This window comes from Nerophis ophidion, linkage group LG01 (assembly GCF_033978795.1).
Source record: "Nerophis ophidion isolate RoL-2023_Sa linkage group LG01, RoL_Noph_v1.0, whole genome shotgun sequence".
Taxonomy (NCBI): Eukaryota; Metazoa; Chordata; class Actinopteri; order Syngnathiformes; family Syngnathidae; genus Nerophis; species Nerophis ophidion.
This window is the reverse complement of record NC_084611.1, coordinates 22,056,715-22,080,322: the sequence shown is the minus strand read 5'-3', so window position 1 is coordinate 22,080,322 and position 23,608 is coordinate 22,056,715. Positions and strand designations below refer to the sequence as shown.

At 38.3% G+C, this 23,608-nt stretch overlaps 1 protein-coding gene across 1 annotated transcript in view; it reads left to right on the top strand.

The window, feature by feature from the left end:
- Positions 1-23,608, top strand: part of si:dkey-178e17.1 (tricarboxylate transport protein B, mitochondrial) — a 56,996-nt gene that overhangs the window by 3,245 nt on the left and 30,143 nt on the right. The window contains exons 2-3 of the mRNA XM_061898317.1: positions 17,115-17,222; positions 22,498-22,597. Of these exons, the coding sequence (XP_061754301.1) occupies positions 17,115-17,222; positions 22,498-22,597 (208 nt within the window). The remainder of the gene's footprint in view (positions 1-17,114; positions 17,223-22,497; positions 22,598-23,608) is intronic.

Sequence of the window (23,608 nt, the reverse complement as noted above, 5' to 3'; positions counted from 1 at the left end):
GCTTGGCATACAGACGACACAGTGTTTAAATGCTCGACTGTTGATTAAAAAAAATAATTAGGAATTATGTACAATATATCAAACGTTTGTATCAAACTTTGTGTGCATTTAATATTCTGGTTAACTGATCTCAATACAGTTGCAGTGCAATTGTATGACCTACAACATGGGTGTCAAACTCTGGCCCTTGAGGCAATATCAAATTCAGATTAGAGCTGGCCCGCCGGTACTATACAGCAGCGGTGCTGCTATAACACCGCATTCACCGCTAATACTCATACTTCCCAACCCTCCCGATTTTCCCGGGAGACTCCAAAAGTTCAGTGCCTCTCCCGAAAATCTCCCAGGGCAACCATTCTCCCGAACATCTTCCGATTTACACACGGACAACAATGTTGGGGGCGTGCCTTAAAGGCACTGCCTTTGGCATCCTCTACAACCTGTCGTCACGCCCACTTGTCCTCCATACAAACAGCGTGCCGGCCAAGCCACATACTACAAGCGGTACTTAAACACACATAAGTAATTGCATCGCATACTTGATCAACAGCCATACAGGTCACACCGCGGGTGGCCGTATAAACAACTTTAACACTGTTACAAATATGCGCCACACTGTCAACCCACACCAAACAAGAATGGCAAACACATTTCGGGAGAAAAACCGCACCGTAACACAACATAAACACAACAGAACATATACCCAGAACCCCTTGCAGCACTAACTCTTCCGGGACGCTACAATATACACCCCCTGCTAGCACTAAACCCCACCCACCCCATTATTTTATTTTCAAATTTATTAGCCCGTGGAAAAACTTTATCTTGATATTTACCTCAGAAGGCTGCAATTAGAAAAGAGACATTCATTTTTTTTTATTTGAATTTTATTTCATACACCATTGATGTTTTTTTGTTTGTTTTTTGAAAGTTGATTTTGCACTATTAAGTTATATAAGCATTGCTTGTTCCATATTCAGTGTTAAAGCAAATAAGTCTAGCAAACTGAGCAGTAATTAACATTTTATTCATGCACTTTCTCTTGCTACTTCAAGGCTTGTATGTTTGATTCATTCATTATTGTTATTTTATTTTCAAATGTATCATTTGCCTGTGGAAAAAGTTTATTTTGATATATACCTCAGAAGGCTGCACATCGAAAAAACGCATTTAAGTTTTATTTCAATTTTATTTGATATGCCATTAATATTTTTAAATTATTATTATTTGAAACTTGATTTTGCATGTTTCTATAAAGTAAAATAAACCTTTGCTTGTTCAATATTCAATGCAGAACTTGTTTGGGTCCCTATTAAAAGGTTAATTTGTTCAACCCTGGCCCGCGGCTTTGTTCAGTTTTAAATTTTGCCCCACTCTGTATTTGAGTTTGACATCCCTGACCTACAATCTTAATTATAAACATTATGTTAACAATGATAAATGCTCTGCAGTTTTACAATAGTATGTTGGAATTTTTTTTGCTCAGTTGGGAATTTTAAGGAATTTGAAAACCATTTTAGTATGCACTACTAGGAACACACCATTGTGTGTTTTTAGCTTTAATGCTATTGAGTTGTGTTTGTCAATGCCTGTCTCTGACATATCGTGTGGCTCCTGGAAGTGATATTGTGCAAAGGGGTGTCCTTATACAGCTTTTTTATTTCTGATACAATACCGACATTGGAGCCTTTAGTATCGGCCTACACCGATATTGATTCGATATCAGCGTGAATTACTCATACGTTTATTCATTTGTAGTGTGGAATGTGAGAAAAGGCTTGTTTTAGTAAACTGACTTGGACCGAGGACAATGGTAGGTATATTACTGTCAGGAACACTTTGTTGAAGTGGAGTGGTAATCGTTTAAAGGTGTCATATTATAATTTGTTTTCTACATTTACAACACTTACTTGTGGTCTACATAACATGCAATGGTGATTCTTTGGTCAACATTTTACATAGATTGTGTTTTACAGACCCTTTTCTAGCCATTTTCCCACCATCCGGATGCAATATTTTGTGGGCGGTCTTAAATACGTGACTTCACTTCGATTTCATCTTCTGCCTGTCAGCCACGTTCTCGATTTAGCACTTCCATAGCGAGTCTACTGGCAGATATATGTTCAAACTAGGGATGTCATGGTATCAACATTTCTTATCACGGTTATCATTATTATCGCAGTATTTTTAAATATGCTCAACATTTTTCCAAAAATATTTAAACTGAAATTTTTATTAAACATTTATTTAAAAAACAACAACACATTCAACATGATTTATTTTGTAGGAGAAATATTACTGTAGATCAGAGGTCACCAACGCGGTGCCCGCGGGCAGCAGGTAGCCCGTAAGGACCAGATGTGTAGCCCGCTGGCCTGTTCTAAAAATAGTTCAAAAAGCAGCACTTACCAGTGAGCTGCCTTTATTTTTTGAATTGTATTTATTTACTAGCAAGCTGGTCTCGCTTTGCTCGACATTTTTAATTCTAAGAGAGACAAAACTCAAATAGAATTTGAAAATCCCCAAAAATATTTTAAAGACTTGGTCTTCACTTGTTTAAATAATTTTTTTTTTTTTTTACTTTGCTTCTCATAACGTTCAGAAAGTAAAATTTTGAGAAAAAATACAACCTTAAAAATGATTTTAGGATTTTTAAACACATATACCTTTTTACCTTTTAAATTCCTTCCTCTTCTTTCCTGACAATTTAAATAAATGTTCAAGTAAATTTATTTTTTTTATTGTAAAGAATAATAAATACATTTGAATTTAATTCTTCATTTTAGCTTCTGTTTTTTCGACAGAGAATATTTGTGAAATATTTCTTCAAACCTATGATTAAAATTCAAAAAGAATATTCTGGCAAATCTAGAAAATCTTCAGAATCAAATTTAAATCTTATTTCAAAGTCTTTTGAATTTCTTTTAAAATTTTTGTTCTGGAAAATCTAGAAGAAACAATTATTTGTCTTTGTTAGAAATGTAGGTTGGTCCAATTTTAGTATAGGGAACATATTCACCATTAATTAGTTAATTAGCTTATTAACATGCAAATTAGTAACATATTGGCCCTTACCTAGTCATTAGGTACTATTAATGCCTTGGCATGGCCTTATTATATCCCTAACCCTCTAACCCTGACCCTAACCCTAACCAACTAACTCTAAATTAAGTCTTTATTACTTGGAATATGTTCCCCTAGTGTCCAAAAAACTCTAAATTAAGTCTTTGTTACTTAGACTATGTTCCCCATACTAAAATGTTACCAAAAACATACAAATTTGTCTTGAATTTGAAAAAAAAAAGAAAACATTTTATTTTTCACTAAAGAAGCATTCAGTGAATGCGTATATGAAACTGGTGGGGTTCGGTACCTCCAACAAGGTTAAGAACCACTGTTCTAGCTACACAAATGTAATAATAATCACTTATTCTTTTGTTGTTTCAATACTTTACATTTGTTTTGGGTGATACTCCAATTTGGGGTTTGATCCCATAACAAGTAGTTGCAGGGGCAGTGGGCCTGTTTTTGATGACAATTATAGTCAGATGGCAGTGTACCGATATCCAATAAATATTTGAATTATTTTCTACCACTGGTTCTGTTTTTAATCCTTTGTTTTTTGCCTTTAAAGTCCTTCTGTGTCTAGTGAATTATTTGCTAAGTTTGTAATTGACAAAATATGTTTTTAATTATAAAAAAAATCGATTCAACCACTGTAGTATCGAGCATATAATGAATGATATAGTATTATACTTAATATTATTGCTTTCGATATTTGTTTGGGTTAGCCCACCTTTGTTTAACACTGCGTCAGTCAATAACTCAAGCTTGCTGTTGGCTTACACTCCTATGATGTGTAGTGTAGCTTGTATAAGTATTCTTTGTCTTTCAGCTATGATAATTGTAAGATACGTAGTTTATTTGCCACCACAGAGGCGAGGATTGCTGACTTGGAAGCAGTTTTGCAATGTGGGGGAACAGCCGCTATCAAAAATGCTACCTTGCAATGAGGACGCAGTTGTTTTGTGGCAGTTTCATGTCTTCCTTTGAGCGATATTTCCCGCATCTACTTTGTTTTAGCAACCAAGAATATTTCAGTTGTTTTTATCCTTCTTTGTGGGGACATTGTTGATTGTCATGTCATGTTCTGATGTACATTGTTGACGCCGTCATTGCTCCAAAGTAAGTCTTTGCTGTTGTCCAGCATTCTGTTTTTGTATACTTTGTAGCCGGTTCAGTTTTAGTTTTGTTCAGCAAAGCCTTCCCTAAGCTTCAATGCCTTTTGTAGGGGCACTTACCTTTTGTTTATTTTTGGTTTAAGCTTTAGACACCTTTTTACCTGCACACTGCTCCCTACTGTTTCCGACATCTACAAATAAATGATAAATGATAAATGGGTTGTACTTGTATAGCGCTTTTCTACCTTCAAGGTACTCAAAGCGCTTTGACACTACTTCCGCATTTACCCATTCACACACACACTCACACACTGATGGAGGGAGCTGCCATGCAAGGCGCTAACCAGCCCCCATCAGGAGCAAGGGTGAAGTGTCTTGCTCAGGACACAACGGACGTGACGAGGTTGGTACTAGGTGGGAATTGAACCAAGGACCCTCGGGTTGCGCACGGCCACTCTACCACTGCGCCACGCCGTCCCTACAAAGCAATTAGCTACCTGCTGCCACCTACTGATATGGAAGACTATTACACGGTTACTCTGCTGTGCTTTAGACAGCACCGACACTCAACAAGATTACATAATTTGCAGACTATAATTACTGGTTTGCAAAAACATTTTTTTTACCCAAACAGATGAAATTAGAAAATCTCCCACGGCACTCCAGACTGTATATCACGGCACACTAGTGTGGCGGCACAGTGGTTGAAAAACACTGAGGTAGATAATGGATAATTGATGTTGTTTGGCTCGCATTATTGGGCTCTGGGTACATATATTTCTTTAATAATATCATAATAATCCAGTTCGTACCTCACTAAACTGAACATTGTGCAAGTGTACCTAATCTCTGGTTAGGTAAAAACTATGCAAATCTTCACATAGTTTTTCATTGAAATGTGCCCCTATTGTTAATACCATTCTCTCAACTGGCCGTGTTGGGAATCTGCCCCCTCGCCCTTACACCATCATCCCTCGCAGCCTGATTGACTGGCTCGCGGCACCCATGTCGCAAAGCCTGTTTCCAGCCTGTCCGTCCAGTTTTGCAATGACAGCAGCATTGCTTTGGGGCAGTTACAAGTCCTGCGGGCCTTATTGTCAAAGATATTGAAGGGGGAAAAACACACAATTTAGGGAAAGAAGAAAGAATGACTGTGCATCACTTTTTGCAGTATAATGCTTGGCCTTGTATCTATCAGAAGGGGGGAGGATCTTCTCCTGTGCATGCCTCAGGGCTCCAAGTAGACAAAGCAAAGAAATAGAAGGTCAAAGCTTAATGCACTACAGACCACATACAGTGCATAGACAGTTTCCAATGTTCCCTCCACTCCCATTGGCTCGTCCAGCTTCTTTCACACTGCTGATGGCTGAAGTTGGGACACGGAACGAGGGCAAGTTTTAGGCCTGAGGGAGGGAGAGAATTGGACTTCACATTTGTCGTTTCATCTAGGGCTTTTTTCTGTTTGTGTTTTGTTTTGTTTTATAATGGATTTTGGATGTCAACACGAACAAGCTTTGTTGAAATTACACATTTTTGTCATTGTTTTTATTTTGCTACCCTAGGGCAAAAGCAGTGAGCCTTTTTGAGCGGTTGTCTCTTCTCGGTCTCAGAGGGCTTGTCAAAGTGTGTGCTTATTCCCCAAGTTTTTGTCATCACCTAGAGCAGTGGTCCCCAACCACCGTTGGTACCGGGCTGCAAAATAATTTTTTATCAATTTGTATTATTTTTTTGATAAAAAAAATAAAATAAAATGTTTTTATTTATTTATTTTTTTATTTATTAAAACAACATAAAAAACACAAGATACACTTACAATTAGTGCACCCCCCCCCCTTTTTTTTTCATGACAAAGGAAAAAAAAAAAAAAAATAGCTCAAACAGCTAACAGCTTGTCATGGTCGTAAAATGACACACTTAAAGGGGAACTGCACTTTTTGGGGAATTTTGCCTATCGTTCACAATCACTATAGTCATGACAACGGATGTTTTTGTTTTTTTTAATGCATCCTAACTCGTAAATAAAAGCCATCTTGCTGACGTGGGTTGCAATTGAATGTTCTTTTTTTATCAAGCAAAAGGATATTCCTAATTTGGAAAAAAAAATATTTCAGTAATTTTGTACAAATTTTGCAGCACAAATAGATAACTCCAAACACTTTTTCTTTGCAATAACAGACCAATCATATATGGTGACAGTCTGGCCATAAAATGAGATCAGTTTTTTTCAGAGGAATGCTTATTCCATAACTGTAATAGATTAATTTTATCCAAAAAAAACACCTTTTTGGGATGAACCCTGGACTGGGAGTGTTACTTTGACCACAGCATCAAGACAACACTACACTGACAGCTGCATCACAATACAGCAGAGTATATATATATATATATATATATATATATATATATATATATATATATATATTACAAACCCTGTTTCCGTATGAGTTGGGAAATTGTGTTAGATGTAAATATAAACGGAATACTATGATTCGCAAATCATTTTCAACCCATATTCAGTTGAATATGCTACAAAGACAACATATTTGATGTTCAAACTGATAAGCTTTTTTTTTTGCAAATAATCATTAACTTTAGAATTTGATGCCAGCAACACGTGACAAAGAAGTTTGGAAAGGTGGCAAAAAATACTGATAAAGTTGAGGAATGCTAATCAAACACTTATTTGGAACATCCCACAGGTGTGCAGGTTAATTAGGAACAGGTGGGTGCCATGATTGGGTATAAAAGCAGGTTCCATGAAATGCTAAGTAATTCACAAACAAGGATAGGGCGAGGGTCACCAATTTTGTAAGCAAATTGTTGAACAGTTTTAGAACAACATTTCTCAACAATTTAGGGATTTTACCATCTACAGTCCGTAAAAACATCAAAAACTTCAGAGAATCTGGAGAAAGCACTGCACCTAAGCGATGAAATTACGGACTTTTGATCCCTCAGGCCTCATCGACATCAGTGTGTAAAGGATATCACCACATGGGCTTAGGAACACTTCATAAAACCACTGCCAGTGACTACAGTTGGTCGCTACATCTGTAAGTGCAAGTTAAAACTCTGCTATGCAAAGCAAAACCCATTTATCAACAACACTAAGGAACGCCGATGGCTTTGCTGGGCCCGAGCTCACCTAAGATGGACTGATGCAAAGTGGAAAGGTGTTCTGTGGTCTGGCAAGTCCACATTTCAAATTATATTTGGAAACTGTGGACGTGGTGTCCTCTGTAACAAAGAGGAAAATAACCATCCGGATTGTTATGGGCGCAAAGTTCAAAAGCCAGCATCTGTGATGGTATGGGGGTGTATTAGTGCCCAAGGCATGGGTAACTTACACATCTGTGAAGGCACCATTAATGCTGAATGGTCCATACAAGTTTTGGAGCAACATATGTTGTCATCCAGGCATCATTGTCATGGACGCCCCTGCTTATTTCAGCAAAACAATGCCAAGCCACGTGTTACAACAGTGTGGTTTCGTAGTAAAAGAGTGCGGGTACTTTCCTGGCCGGCCTGCAGTCCAGACCTGTCTCCCATCGAAAATGTGTGGCGCATTTTGAAGCGTAAAATACGACAGCGTAGACCCCGGACTGTTGAACGACTGAAGCTCTACATAAAACAAGAATGAGAACGAAATCACAAAGTCAAAGCTTCAGCAGTTAAGTTTCCTCAGTTTATTGAGTGTTGTTAAAAGAAAAGGTGATGTAACACAGTGGTGAACATGCCCTTTCCCAACTAGTTTGGCACATGTTGCAGCCATGAAATTCTAAGTTAATTATTATTTGCAAAAAAAAATTTAGTTTATGAGTTTGAACATCAAATATATTGTCTTTGTAGTGCATACAACTGAATATGGGTTGAAAAGTATTTGCAAATCATTGTATTCCATTTATATTTACATCCAACACAATTTCCCAACTCATATGGAAACGGGGTTTGTACTATAATATATCTACTATACGACAAGACATCTTTCATTTTTGCATTGTCTTGTGTTTATTCCAAATGCATGAATGCGCTGGTGATGTGATTCACAGCCTCGCACACAGAATTAATTGTCAGTGTGCACAATGTTTCTATTGTGTAGATTGTGATTTAGAAAAGGCGTTACAGATTATAGATGTGTGCGGCTGGTTCAACACAATGCACATAGGTAGGAGCATGATAACATGAATGTGTTACCAGAAAAATTATCACGTGTCTGTGGAAAAAGCGCTGTATGAACGCAAAATTCTCCTTTGAATCAGGCGATTTGCACTTCTTTACAATTGCAAATGCAGTGTTAGTAGATTGCAAGCAACACACCCACTCATAGTACACGCTATTTTATTTTTTGCACATGCTGTCTAGCGCATGGTATTTGGATCTTCAATCAATCAGTCAATCAATCAATCAAGGTTTACTTATATAGCCCTTAATCACAAATGTATCAAAGGGCTGCACAAGCCACAGCAGAGTCCTCTGCTCGGATCGTACATCAGGGCAAAAAAAAAACTAAACCCAATGGTAACAACTAACAACGAGAAACCTTGGAAGGGACCGCGGATGTGGGCACACAGAGAGCAGAAAAGAAAGACAGCAGATCAACTATTTAAAAGCTTGAGCATACAACTTAGTGCTTTAGGCCCAACGTTTTTTAAGATTACTGGCAACACTCCCACCAATAATACACCAAATTGTATAGTTTGCACACACTATTTAGTATGTGTTATTTGGATCTAAGTATATCAGGCCCTATGTTGTTTTGTTTTGGTTTTAGTAATTGTAGGTAGTTTTGCCGTGTTTAGTTTTTTGCTATTGTAAATTGGTTCATGAAAATTAAGTGTTTTGTGCTTACATGCTGCTGTAAAAAATAAATAGTAAAATGCTAAATGTTTTGATATTTATTTCAATTAGTGGCCTAAGAGTTAAATGATTTGACAAGCAATGTTAGCAAGATTAAAAGTCATTAAAGCTTAATGATCCTTGCGTTTATGAACAGAACCATCAATTTAATCTCTCTGGTTCCTTGTAATTGTACTCCATAACTTGTCTACAGCACAGATGTGTCCAGAAAATGATGCTCACTAAGTGATGAAAAATAATTATAATACAAGCCTTATTTATGTCTTTACAGTCAAAAGAGCGATGAGTAATTTTTCTGTTCATGTGAAATGTTACAATATTCATGCTGTCACCCTGTTATTAGTCGAAGCAGTTCTAATGTAAAATGTATCATCTCTAAGGACTTGCTGTAATTAAGAACAATCGGTAAAATATCAGGGAGTGTTGGCCACGATAACAGAAGCCTTAACTGCCACACCAAACTGAATAATTATTTTAATTTTAATGACTGTAAATATTATACAGGTCTATTTATGGAAACCCTCCTGTTTGAAGCATCCATGACTCCTCTGGCTTCATTCTTCATCATGAAATATGGACATAATCACATTTTCTTTGATCACCCACAGGGAGGTAAAATTAACATAATGTGGATCAATAATTAATCAATTGTACTACTTATTAATTGGCTGCCACAAACAAAAGCTTACATACATGATGATGATAGCTTTGCATTATTGATTGTTTGGATTTGAATTGTATTGCCTGTTGGCTAATTGAGCTTCCATATATATTTCAGAATGACATGTATTGTTTTCCTTAAAGTGGGACTGCATTTTTTTTGGAATTTTGCTTATCATTCAAACTCCTTATGTAAGACAAAAAAACATGTTTTTCTTTTTTTAATTAATTTGAACTTATAAATGCGATCAAAAGGAGTCGCTCTAAAAAACATTCAAACACCTCCAAAAAGGTTTTATATACACACTTTAAGTATATATGTTATGTAATAACAGGCACTCTCAAAATAAGTAAATAAATAGTAATATTCACATATTTTGATTGTTTTAAAGATTACGCGGTGCATTAATAATAAATAATAATAATAAACCATCACTTACTGTACAATGTCTGCTGTCACCAAGATGCCGACCGCTAAGATGTTCAGATATTATTAATTTAGATGAAGAATCACTCATACCGTTATTTTTCATGAAGAAAAAAGCGGGGTGGAACCAAGCAACTTTTCGTGTTTTTCTCGTCATCTCTAGGTCTAAATTAGATGCCAAAATTGACCAACTGGTCGGATTATGTCTTCATCCTTCTACTATAAAGGAAAGAGGCATTATTTATGATCTAGATTGAACTTTTACGAGCTCTGCCGCATGAAAGTGGCTTACCAGCCAATGATGTTAACCTAGCAGCACAAGCTGTTGGCTTCTTTTGGTCACGGCGCTGTAAAAAATAGCTTGTCTTCGCTAGCGTTTACAACAACAATATCACTAATAGTTGGTTAATATTCAAGTCATGAAATGTAAATGGAATATAGTTGGCGCTTCTTGGACATTTTTTTAGGGGGATTTTTGGGTGGAATAGGACCTCACATTGACTCCATTACAAACAGACTTTTATTTACATTTATCTACGAATTAAAATGATTGTGAAAGATGGGCAAAAATTCCACCTAAAAGTGCACTTCCCCTTTAAGGATGTGACCAGATGTGTCGGATGCTCATTAAGACCAAAGTAGCAGGCAGAAGTTGTCGTAAGGAACTGTGCCTCCCCATCAGCTGGTTATTAGGCTGCTTACCTTGCATCTCTGGAGATTCTATGTTCACAAAAATGACTGCAGACTCCTGTAAACATGCTCAAAATATTCCATAAAGTGATATTTCTCTCCTTATAAGAACCAGCGTCCCCTGCAGTGGACTTTTTTTTATTTGGCTTTACAAATTCAGAGAAATAAAATAACCTTTTAATGCAAAACACAAATGTCCACTGCAAAAGATGCCGGTTCTCTGCAAGATACAGCCTTTAACCACAACCCGAAATCATTTGACTGTTTGTGTTACGTCTGTTCGGCATTGTGATGCCGGGTTCGATTCCCTCGTGGATGCGTCAACAAGTGAACACAGCAAAGGTAAAATATAAACAATTTATTTAACGAAAAGGATCTATGAAACAAAACACTGGTGCTAATGAAAGGCAAACCAAAGACGCTAGCATAAAAGCTAGGATATACAAAAATGAGAACTAAACCGGCACATAGACACAATAAAGAGTAAAACAAAACATACAGCATGAGAGCTGGAATAAACAAATAGCTGAGCGTGAAAAGCTAGCGAGAATATACATACGATGACAGAGTGCAGGCGTAACTTGTTGCGTGAAAGCAAATTATGAACCCAGGCTGAACAAACAAAAGAGGACGGCTTATAAAGTGACGGTGATTATCTGTAGCAGGTGTGCGGTGCGTGAGCAGCAGGTGAACTGATGTGTAACCATAGTGATGGACAAAAACAGGAAATAAACGGGTCAAACTGAGAATGAAAAAACAAACATGTGAAGATCTGAGCAGCAGATCGCAACAGTTTGGGGACGCCATTTGCCACGACTATGAACCACATGTATTTGAATGGTTAGTATTTTTGTAAATGCCACCTGTGTCCCCCATTTAAAAAAAAAAAATTGTAAAACTGAAGAAGGTGGACAGTGTGTCTCTACTAAATCAACAGGCATTAAGTGTGCTTATGCATACCCGTGTTTACACTGTGACTGGCCAAATGAGATTACATATTTTACATTTCATCATGGAAATGTAATTATTTACATACATACCAAACTGAACTGTGTTTGTTTGGGACAAACTTTGGTTTAACAATTGACTTAGATTTTTATTAAGACTTTTGAAAGTTCCGATGGACATGCAAGTGAAACAGTTCGGTTCAGAAAACTGGGGAAAATTGTTTTGCGACTTACATGTAAGATAAGTGGAATGGAATAGAAAAGTGGGTCAGTATGTGTACCAAAATTTTACCGAGCTGTCCTGCTTGTTGGAAATGGGTTTTGGGTCAACAAAAAATGTTTGTATTTTTTTTTTCTTGGAAAATGGAAAACCGTTAGGACGGTTCAGATAATGTGAGATCCTGTTCCTTAAAAATACAATACATACCAAACTGAACCAAACCATACTTACCCGGTGGATGTGAGGTGCAACATAAATAATTGGGGGCGTAGTGGGTAGAGCGGCTGTGCCAGAAACCTGATGGTTGCAGGTTCGCTTCCCACCTATTTACATCCACGTCGCTGCCGTTGTGTCCTTGGGCAGGACACTTCACCCTTCCCCCCAGTGCCGCTCACACTGGGTGAATGAATGATGAATGAATGATTGGTGGTGGTCGGAGGGGCCGTAGGCGCAAACCGGCAGCCACGCTTCCGTCAGTCTACCCCAGGGCAGCTGTGGCTACACATGTAGTTTACCACCACCAGGTGTGAATGAGTAATGGGTTCCCACTTCTCTGTGAGCACTTTGAGTATCTAACAACAGAAAAGCGTGATATAAATGGGTTGTATTTGTATAGCGCTTTTCTACCTTCAAGGTACTCAAAGTGCTTTGACACTACTTCCACATTTACCCATTCACACACACATTCACACACTGATGGAGGGAGCTGCCATGCAAGGCGCCAACCAGCACCCATCAGGAGCAAGGGTGAAGTGTCTTGCTCAGGACACAACGGACGTGACGAGGTTGGTACTAGGTGGGATTTGAACCAGGGACCCTCGGGTTGCGCACGGCCACTCTTCCACTGCGCCACGCAATAATAATCTAATCCATTATTATTATTATTATTAAATGTTTTTTTTTTTTTTTGATGAATGGGATTTTTTTGAAAGCATATAGTTTTTTAATGGTCCGACACCCTGTTTACTTGAAATTAATCAAAGTGGTTTTGACGTGTTCGGTTAGACGGCATGGTTTTTCATTTTCTATCTTAACAGCATCCACAAATGGTTTGTAGCGCATCTGACAAGGCAGTTTTGTGTCTCTTCACTCTGAAAATCAATCCAATACCATTTCCATGTTGTTCCTGTGTCAAGGAGCTATGTGGATGCATTGATTTTATGACCGTGTGAGACGAGTCGCTGGGGGGATGAGGATGGAGGATAGGATTGGTGCTCCACGATAAAGATTAATGGCCATTTGGCACAACGTGTAACCCACGTTTGGCCATTCCGCCAGAGTCATTTCTAATGTGTGTGCGTGTGTGGCTGTCTGTGATGGTGTGTCTGGCTGCAGAAATGGACCACAGAGGAAAAATGCATTGTCCTCACAGGCTCTTTTAGTGTCTGAAGATTCATCATCATGTCTGCTGTGCTTCTGATTGGCTGTTGGTCGGTTATCTAGTACTAGAGACACATGAATGAGGTTGATTGTTTCCTCTTCCTCAAGGCGCAGCGGCCGATTAGCCCAGATCACCACCGTTGGTGTGGTGTGTTGTGGAGCTCATGTGATTTTGCTTAACCCTTGGCTAACAGAAGTAATCACATGTGTATCATGATTCTGCTTAGCCACTGAATGATCGGGTTGGTTAGGGAGACTCCACTGAATGGGAATGAATAAAACTCCCAGTGCAAAAACCTTCCCCCAGAAAGCCAAGTTATTCACAAAAAGTCATTTAAACATACCTTTCATGAAGAGCATGTGTTTGGTCTTTTTATTGTCGAAATAAGGGCCTTATCTACTAAGAAGCAAATAACATGTGCTGAATATAAAATGTGACCATGGAAATACTCATTTTGTCATGTTGTCATGGTCTCCAACCTGTCCAATGTTGTTGTATAGCACAGTGGTTCTCAACCTTTTTTCAGGGATGTACCCCCTGTGAAAATGTTTTTAATTCAAGTACCCCCTAATCAGAGCAAAGCATTTTTGGTTGAAAAAAAGAGATAAAGAAGTAAAATACAGCACAATGTCATCAGTTTCTGATTTATTAAATTGTATAACAGTGCAAAATATTGCTCATTTGTAGTGGTCTTTCTTGAACTCCATCCATCCATCCATTTCCTACCGTTTTTTCCCTTTTTGGGGTCGCGACGGGAGCTGGCACCTATCTCAGCTACAATCGGGCGGAAGGCGGGGTACACCCTGGACAAGTCGCCACCTCATCGCAAGAACTATTTGGAAAAAAAGAAATAAAAATAACTAAAAACTTGTTGAAAAATAAACAAGTGATTCAATTATGAATAAATATTTCTACACATAGAAGCAATCGTCAACTTAAAGCGCCCTCTTTGGGGATTGTAATAGAGATCCATCTGGATTCATCAACTTCATTCTAAACATTTCTTCACAAAAAAAAAAAATCTTTAACATCAATATTTATGGAACATGTCCACAAAAAATCTAGCTGTCAACACTGAATATTGCATTGTTGCATTTCTTTTCACAGTTTATGAACTTATATTCATATTTTGTTGAAGTATTATTCAATAAATACATTTTACAAAGGACTTTTAAATTGTTTTTATTTTTAGAATATTTTTAAAAAATCCCACGTACCCTTTGGCATACCTTTAAGTACCCCCAGGGGTACGCGTACCCCCATTTGAGAACCACTGGTATAGCACACAACTATAAGTTGTAATCGACAGACAACAAACTTATTTTAGCACACTGTCGACATGGCATGCTCTGTAGAGAGGCGGAGGACATTCATGCCACTGCAGCACAGTCATGCGTCAGGAATGATACAAATGCAAGAAAATGCATATTGCATCCATCCATTTTCTACCACTTATCCCTTTCTGAGTTGCGGGGGTGGGGGAGTCGCTGCATTCGGGCGGTAGGCGGGGTACGCCCTGGACAAGTCGCCACCTCGTAGCAGGGCCAACACAGACAGGCAACATTCACACTCACATTCACACACTAGTGCCAATTTAGTGTTGCCGATCAACCTATCCCAAGATGAATGTCTTCGGAGGTGGGAGGAAGCCGGAGTACCTGTAGGGAACCCACGTAGTCACGGGCAGAACATGCAGATTTTTTATATAGGAGATATTTTATTTAATTATATTTTTCCTAAGCTAATGACAGCAGACACCAAAAACGCATCAATTGAATTTGTTTTAATGAGCCCCTCAAAGGGAGACAGCACTTTTTTTGGAATTAAGCCTATTGTTCACTATCACAACGGATGGATTGTTTTTATTGCATTCTAAATATTAAATAAGAGTAAATAAAAGTCTGCTTACAGTGGAGCCAATTGGACTTCCTCCACCCGTAAAATCCAATAAATAACCATTCAAATTGTGCCAACAATACTATATTTAGATTTCATGGCTTGAATATTGACCAAGTATAAGTGATATTATTATTATATGTGCAAACGCATTCAAACTATTTAGAGCGGTGACGTGATCACTACTGTGTGTCCCTATGTTCACATCATCGAGTGGTCAGCTGTTTCCTCGCTTCCCTGCTCCTTGGAAGTTTATTGTAGATCATTAATCATGCCTCTCACCTGGAAAGTAGAAGGCTGAGGACGTACTCTGACAAGTTGGTGCACTTTGACAGACATTTAGGAAATGACACGAAAAGACGCTTGGTCCCATAAATCAACTCAGCTGTACCAACAGAATTTGGTTGGTGCTGTTGCGTTTGGACCAGATGTTCTTCTGAGGGAATTTAAGTTGCGGGTAAATTCCAAGTTCTTTTGATGACACATCAACTGATTTTAGATGATAACCAAGACCAGAGTAGGCTTTTTGACATTGATTCCAAAGCTTTGGAGAGACCAACCTATCGAACAACACATTCAATTCGCATCGTCTCAGTTGATCTGAAAACCCCCCGGAAGTCTTGTCTTTTTCCATACGCCACTCGCTACCACATATTTAATACATCACCTGATTTAAAGGAAATACTGAAGCCATTGCTTATATACAGTAATGTAGTGCATCTGGCATGAGATTGACTCCCATTCAATAAACTCTTCACTGGCAATCATTCCAGGGAACATAGCTCCTGCAGAGAAAAAAAAGGTAAAGTGCATAGAAAATGGAAGGAAGGATGGAAGAAGACAGATGCAGTGCTTTTTTTAAGGCTTATTTTATAGCTCCTGATTGGAGTGAAGTAAAAGCCATCTTCCTTTATTGATTTCCCCTAAATCAAATCAGCTCCCAGCACAGATGAGATGATTTAGTTGATAGAAGTAACGACATGATAAGTAAATGTAATTAGGCATGTATATGGAAATGGTGCTTATTTTTTTATGCATTGCTTTTCTCTTTCCAAAAAATGTACGAGACTCCAGGGGTGTGCAGAGTGTTAATTCTAGCAAACATTTTCCATCTGGAATCCATTTATATGCTGGCATTCAGGGCTTTTAATCATTTTTATATTTCTATTTCCTCTTTTTGATGTTGTCTGCTTGTGTGTGCTACCATATAATGTGTGAGTCTCATAAAGTGTGTGTGCGTGCGCGTGTGTGTGCACATGCGTGCGTGTGTGTGTGTGTGTGTCATTGAGGTAATGGAGGGTCTCGGCCTGTGTAATGGAGCCCCTCCCAGCAGGCTGCATGATTTAATTAATGTCATCCTTCTCTGTATCCTTCCCAAGTCTGACTCATCGTTATTGTGCACTAAGCAATATCATTTCGGACAGCATCCCCGAATCTATGCCAAAGTGGCTGGCGTCATTTTGAACTTGTTCATTTACTTAATTTTTTTTTTACTTCACAAGCTTCCATATCGACACCAACAGAACCCAAAATTCTTGACCTCCCTTTTGATTCGTGCAACTCCTCTGACAACGTGTGCACCGCGGTTTGTGTGTTCACACGATTCATCTTCTACCAGTTCATTCCTCCTCACTCTGTAGCACAGCTTTCAGTGTGTATGTATGGAAAGTCTTTTACAGAGTGGCTGTCATGATCCATGACGTCAAGGCACCTTGTTGTCATTAAGGGACAAACCATTGAAGCATGCGGGCTCCAGCTAAGCTAGCCTACATGCCGAATGACCGGTGTTTCCTGCAGTCTGGGTACATTTTATGCATAGTAAAGTTGTTTGAAAATGTCTTTCTTGTATTTTCAGGTGGTATTGCAGGCGGTATTGAGATTTGTATCACCTTCCCCACAGAATATGTGAAGACCCAATTACAGCTGGACGAGAAGGCTAACCCTCCTAAATACAGAGGAATAGGTGGGTTTTTTTAATGTGCTTATAGATAGATTTGCATTGACTTGTTAATTTAAAGGCCTATTGAAATTAGATTTTCTTATTTAAACGGGGATAGCAGGTCCATTCTACGTGTCATACTTGATCATTTCGCGATATTGCCATATTTTTGCTGAAAGGATTTAGTAGAGAACATCGACGATAAAGTTCGCAACTTTTGGTCGCTAATAAAAAAGCCCTGCCGTCACCGGAAGTATGTTTGCGTGACGTCACGATTTGCAGGGCTCCACACGTGTTCACATTGTTTATAATGAGAGCCACCAGCAGTAAGAGCAATTCGGACCGAGAAAGCGACAATTTCCCCATTAATTTGAGTGAAGATGAAATATTTGTGAATTAGGACATTGATAGTGTTGGACTAGAGAAAAATAAATGAATAAAGCGACGGTTTCGGGCGGCGGCAGTGTGAGCGTTTCAGATGTAATTAGACACATTTACTAGAATAATTCTGGAAGATCCCTTATCTGCTTATTGTTTTAATATTGTTTTAGTCAGATTGTAAAGATTGTAAAGTCATACCTCGAGGTCGGATGGCTGCGCTGAACACGCAATGTCTCAGAGAGAAGCCGAGGAGCCAAGCTCACAGCTGCCTTTTTTGACAGCTGCTGCAGGACGACGAATTATCCAATGATGTCGCCGGTAAGATATATATCACAATTTTCTCATCTAAAAACATGCTGGTTGACGTAGAGAATACATGTTCGCTTGACCGCTCTGCTTCACAACAAACAAAGAAAAAACGGCTGTGTCTCGGTGCTAAAAACAGCTGCAATCCACCGCTTTCCTACCAACCGGCGGTATGGCTCGGTTGGTAGAGCGGCTGTGCCTGCAATTTAAGGGTTGCAGGTTCGATCCCCACTTCCGCCATCCTAGTCGCTGCCGTTGTGTCCTTGGGCAAGACATTTTACCCACCTGCTCCCAGTGCCACCGACACTGGTTTGAATGTAAAAATTAGATATTGGGTTTCACTATGTAAAGCGCTTTGAGTCATTAGAGAAAAAGTGCTGTATAAATATAATTCACTTCACTTCACTTTCCACCAACAGCATTGTTCTTTATAGTCTCCATTATTAAATGAACACATTGCAAAAGATTCAGGAACACAGATGTCAAGAATACTGTGTAATTATGCGATTAAAGCAGACGACTTTTAGCCACTAGTGGTGCAGCGCTAATATTTCCTGATAGTCCGTGACGTCACGCGCACATGTTAACATTCCGCGACGTTTTCAACAAGAACCTCGCAGGAAATTTAAACTTGAAATTTAGTAAACTAAAAAGGCCGTATTGGCATGTGTTGCAATGTTAATATTTCATCATTGATATATAAACTATCAGACTGCGTGGTCGGTAGTAGTGGGTTTCCGTAGGCCTTTAATGTGTACTCTATGTGCAAAAGAACGGTTTAATTCTGAATATGTTCACATTTTTTGTTTATAACTGTACTTGAGATCCCACCATGAGCCAAAAATGGTATCTAAGTATTTTGTTTATACACTAACTTGAATTTTTTTTTTTTAAAACTACTGACATAGACTGGCAGACCAACACTCTTGTATTTGTGCATTTATCTACTAAAAGTGTGTTGAAGCACCTTAAAATAATCCAAAAGTTCTGCCCTGTGATATGCATCGTTCTCATATGCAAACTTGCATTGTTGCACCTGGACAATCCCCCCGCCGCCTTCCAAAAGGGTGTGTTCTTTCCCCACTTACATTCTCCCAATGCCTACAACAATGACTGTACCTCAGGGGATCCTTCTGTGAAACTGTTGAAGTTCGCGGACAACACCACCGTCATCGGTCTCATCCAGGATAGCGACGAGTCTGCCTACTAGGGGAGTGGGGAAAAAAATCGATTCGAATTCGAATCACGATTCTCACGTTGTGCGATTCAAAATCGATTCTTATTTTAAAAAAATAGATTTTGTTTTTCATTTCGATTTTTTTTTTTTTTAATTAATCAATCCAACAAAACAATACACAGCAATACCTTAACAATGCAATCCAATTCCAAAACCAAACCTGACCCAGCAACACTCAGAACTGCAATAAACAGAGCAATTGAGAGGAGACACAAACGCGACACAGAACAAACCAAAAGTAGTGAAACAAAAATGAATATTATCAACAACAGTATCAATATTAGTTATAATTTCAGGAGAGCAGTGATTAAAAATCCCTCATTGACATTATCATTAGACATTTATAAAAATAAAAAAAGAACAATAGTCTCACAGTGGCTTACACTTGCATCGCATCTCATAAGCTTGACAACACACGGTGTCCAATGTTTTCACAAAGATAAAATAAGACATATTTTTGGTTCATTTAATAGTTAAAACAAATTTACATTATCGCTGTGGTTCTTAACCTTGTTGGAGGTACCGAACCCCTCCAGTTTCATATGCGCTTTCACTGAACCCTTCTTTAGTGAAAAATATATATATTTTTTCAAATTCAAGACAAAGTTATATGTTTTTTTTACTAGTGCACAAAATGAACCGTGCATGAACATCACCTTGTTCAAAGAACAAAACCAACACAGTGCATGAACTTACCACAAATTACACGTCTGCAAATCAGTTTGACTTCTGCTGTTGCCGTATCCATAATATGACGATAGGGAGAAGTTTTTATGTACACGATGAGTCGGGTGTGGCTGGACCTCCACGGCGGAGGCTCCACCGAACCCCTGAGGCCGACTCACCGAACTCCTAGGGTTCGATTGAACCCGGGTTAAGAACCACTGCATTATTGCAATCAGTTGATAAAACATTGTCCTTTACAATTATAAAAGCTTTTTACAAAAATCTACTACACTGCTTGCATGTCTGCAGACTGGGGTAGATCCTGCTGAAATCCTATGTATTGAATGATTAGAGAATCCTTTTGAAACAGGAAAAAAATTGTTTTTGAATCGAGATTCATGTTGAATTGAAAAAAAAAAATCGATTTTGAATCGAAACGTGACACCAAGAATCGATATTAAATCGAATCGTGGGAAACCCAAAGATTCACAGCCCTACTGCCTACAGACACGAAGTGTAACAGCTTGCTCTCTGGTGCAGTCAGAACCATCTGGAGCTGAACCCGCTCAAAACTGTGGAGATGACAGTGGACTTCAGAAAAAGCCCCCCCAAAAAGTAACATTACTGCTGATAAGTTGTATAATTTCAAAAGTCACTCCGCATGTCAACATCTCCGTTCGGTGCCACACGCCCACACCAACAAAATGCAGAGGCAAACATTTCCAGATCAACACCGTATGAAAAAAATAGTCAACAACAAAATGAGATAATGTTCGCAGTAACCTACCACATAGCGAAGGACATACACTATTTGATGTCCTATTATGCAGCTCATTTTTATTTGACACTCATTGAAATATCTTGTGTGACATTATGCACAAAAGTGCACTTTATTTGTTTCAAACTATTGTAGTGGTGTTCTGTACAAAAAGTGCACTTTAATTTAGTGTTTTTTTGATATGTCATCTTAGTGACATCATGCACAAAATGTGTATATATTAATGCAGTATGAACAACAATGTTTTAATTTAGACACATAGAATCATCATACTGCTGTGATTATATGTATCAAGTGTTCATTCCAGGCTAAGGCAAAATATCGAGATATACTGTATATTGTGTATCGTGATATGGCCTAAAAATATTGACATATTTAAAAAAGGCCGCATTGCCTAGCCCTAGTTGAAATATTAGTACATTTTTGGCAATGCCTCTTAAAATAATCAGAATCAAAAAGCGTTGGGAACTGGAATGGAAATAAGGAACCGGAATCGTCCAAAATCAAATAAGGCCCAACCTTACTCGGAATAGACATTGGTGCAAGTGCTGCACAAACTGAGAGATCCACAATTCTTGCCCTCTTCTTTCATATTCTATATAAAATAATACGGCCAAGAAAATGTTGAGTCAGTTTGGACAAAATCCTCAAAATTGCCAGCAATGTGCCAGGATTCAAACCTACAAAAATTGCAGCCATATTTACTTCCTTAAACACACTGACCGCATGTTACGTAATATTTTGTGTGCATTTTGTGTGAACTCTGCTGACCCTTGTCAGAAAATCACTTTTTTTTTTGTAAAGTGCACGACAACATAAAACATCAGATTTGACACAAAATCTGAACTGTGCATCATACCTTATGGCAGTGGTTCTCAAATGGGGGTACGCGTACCCCTGGGGGTACTTGAAGGTATGCCAAGGGGTACGTGAGATTTTTTACAAATATTCTAAAAATAACAACAATTCAAAAATCCTTTATAAATATATTTATTGAATAATACTTCAACAAAATATGAATGTAAGTTCATAAACTGTGAAAAGAAATGCAACAATGCAATATTCAGTGTCGACAGCTAGATTTCTTTTGGACATGTTCCATAAATATTGATGTTAAAAATGTCTTTTTTGTGAAGAAATGTTTAGAATTAAGTTCATGAATCCAGATAGATCTCTATTACAATCCCCAAGGATGGCATTTTTTTAAGTTGATGATTACTTCTATGTGTAGAAATCTTTATTTATAATTGAATCACTTGTTTATTTTTCAACAAGTTTTTAGTTACTTTTATATATTTTTTTCCAAATAGTTCAAGAAAGACCACTACAAATGAGCAATATTTTGCACTGTTATACAATTTAATAAATCAGAAACTGATGACATAGTGCTGTATTTTACTTCTTTATCTCTTTTTTTCAACCAAAAATGCTTTTCTCTGATTAGGGGGTACTTGAATTTAAAAAAATGTTCACAGTGGGTACATCACTGAAAAAAAGGTTGAGAACCACTGCCTTACGGTATAAACATAGCCTATGATTTACTGAATAAATACTAATAATACATTTGAAAGGCTGGTAGTCATCACTGCTCATATTCTAATTGCAGTACCCATGATCTGGTGCATTGTGATAATTGGCCAAGCAGTTTCTGTTTCTGTAAATGTTTGCCTAAAACACGTGCATAATGTTGATGTTGGTTGCATCTCAGGGAGCTTGACAGCTGCTGCTTTTTTCTGGTCACTTTTGCGAGATAGTTTTTCTCTTCAAGAGATGAATAAACTCTTGAAATGCTGCAAGTGTAAATAGGCTACTGTTCGCTAACAGACTAAAGTTTTTTGTAGCAGGAAGTCTCCTACGTGGAAGAAATGTCCTCCTACTGCCCATGAGACCGTTATTTTTTTTGCATTACAAGGGTGACTTGTGTGTTGCAGGTGATTGCGTGAAGCAGACTGTACACAGTCACGGTGTCAAAGGCCTCTACAGAGGACTCAGCTCGTTGCTCTATGGCTCCATTCCTAAATCTGCTGTCAGGTATGTGAAAGGGAGTGGTCACTGAAAACAGAATCTAAATGTAAGATCTATTGAGCAGTAACAGCCTGCAGATGTTAGAAATGACAACCAATGAGATGATGGATGGATAGATGGACGGATGGGTAAATTAGGCTGACCATATTCTGAAATCCCAAAAAGAGGACACATATATGCGTGCCAAGGCGGGCAGCACGCCAAGGCCAAATTTGCCAATGATACTTGAACTTGCTTTATAAAAATATATTTAATTAAATTGGCTTCACGGTGGCAGAGGGGTTAGTGCGTCTGCCTCACAATACGAAGTTCCTGCAGTCCTGGGTTCAAATCCAGGCTCGGGATCTTTCTGTGTGGAGTTTGCATGTTCTCCCCGTGAATGTGTGGGTTCCCTCCGGGTACTCCGGCTTCCTCCCACTTCCAAAGACATGCACCTGGGGATAGGTTGATTGGCAACACTAAATTGGCCCTAGTGTTTGAATGTGAGTGTGAATGTTGTCTGTCTATCTGTGTTGGCCCTGCGATGAGGTGGCGACTTGTCCAGGGTGTACCCTGCCTTCCGCCCGATTGTAGCTGAGATAGGCGCCAGCGCCCCCCGCGACCCCGAAAGGGAATAAGCGGTAGAAAATGGATGGATGGATGGATTTAATTAAATTAAGCATTTTTTCTCCTCCGTTGACTGCTTTGTTGGCGCTTGGGATTTTTAAAATTTGGGTCCCAGAGACCCCATCAAGTCATAAAAATGGGGTCCCACAGTAAAATTTTGGGGTCCCGCTTTTTTGTAAGCATTTTGAAAACAAATGATAAACTTATTCATTATCCTGTTGTATCGCACATTCTATATCGTGTTTTGGAAAAAGGTATTCATAAACGTTACTTAATTCATAAAAAAAAAGAAAACAAATGTGTATACATACACTGTAAAAACTAAATCCTATTTTTATGGTTAATTTACTCTAAATTTCTACTGTAATTTTTCAATTTTTTTAAATAGGTTATAGAACTGTAGAATTGAAG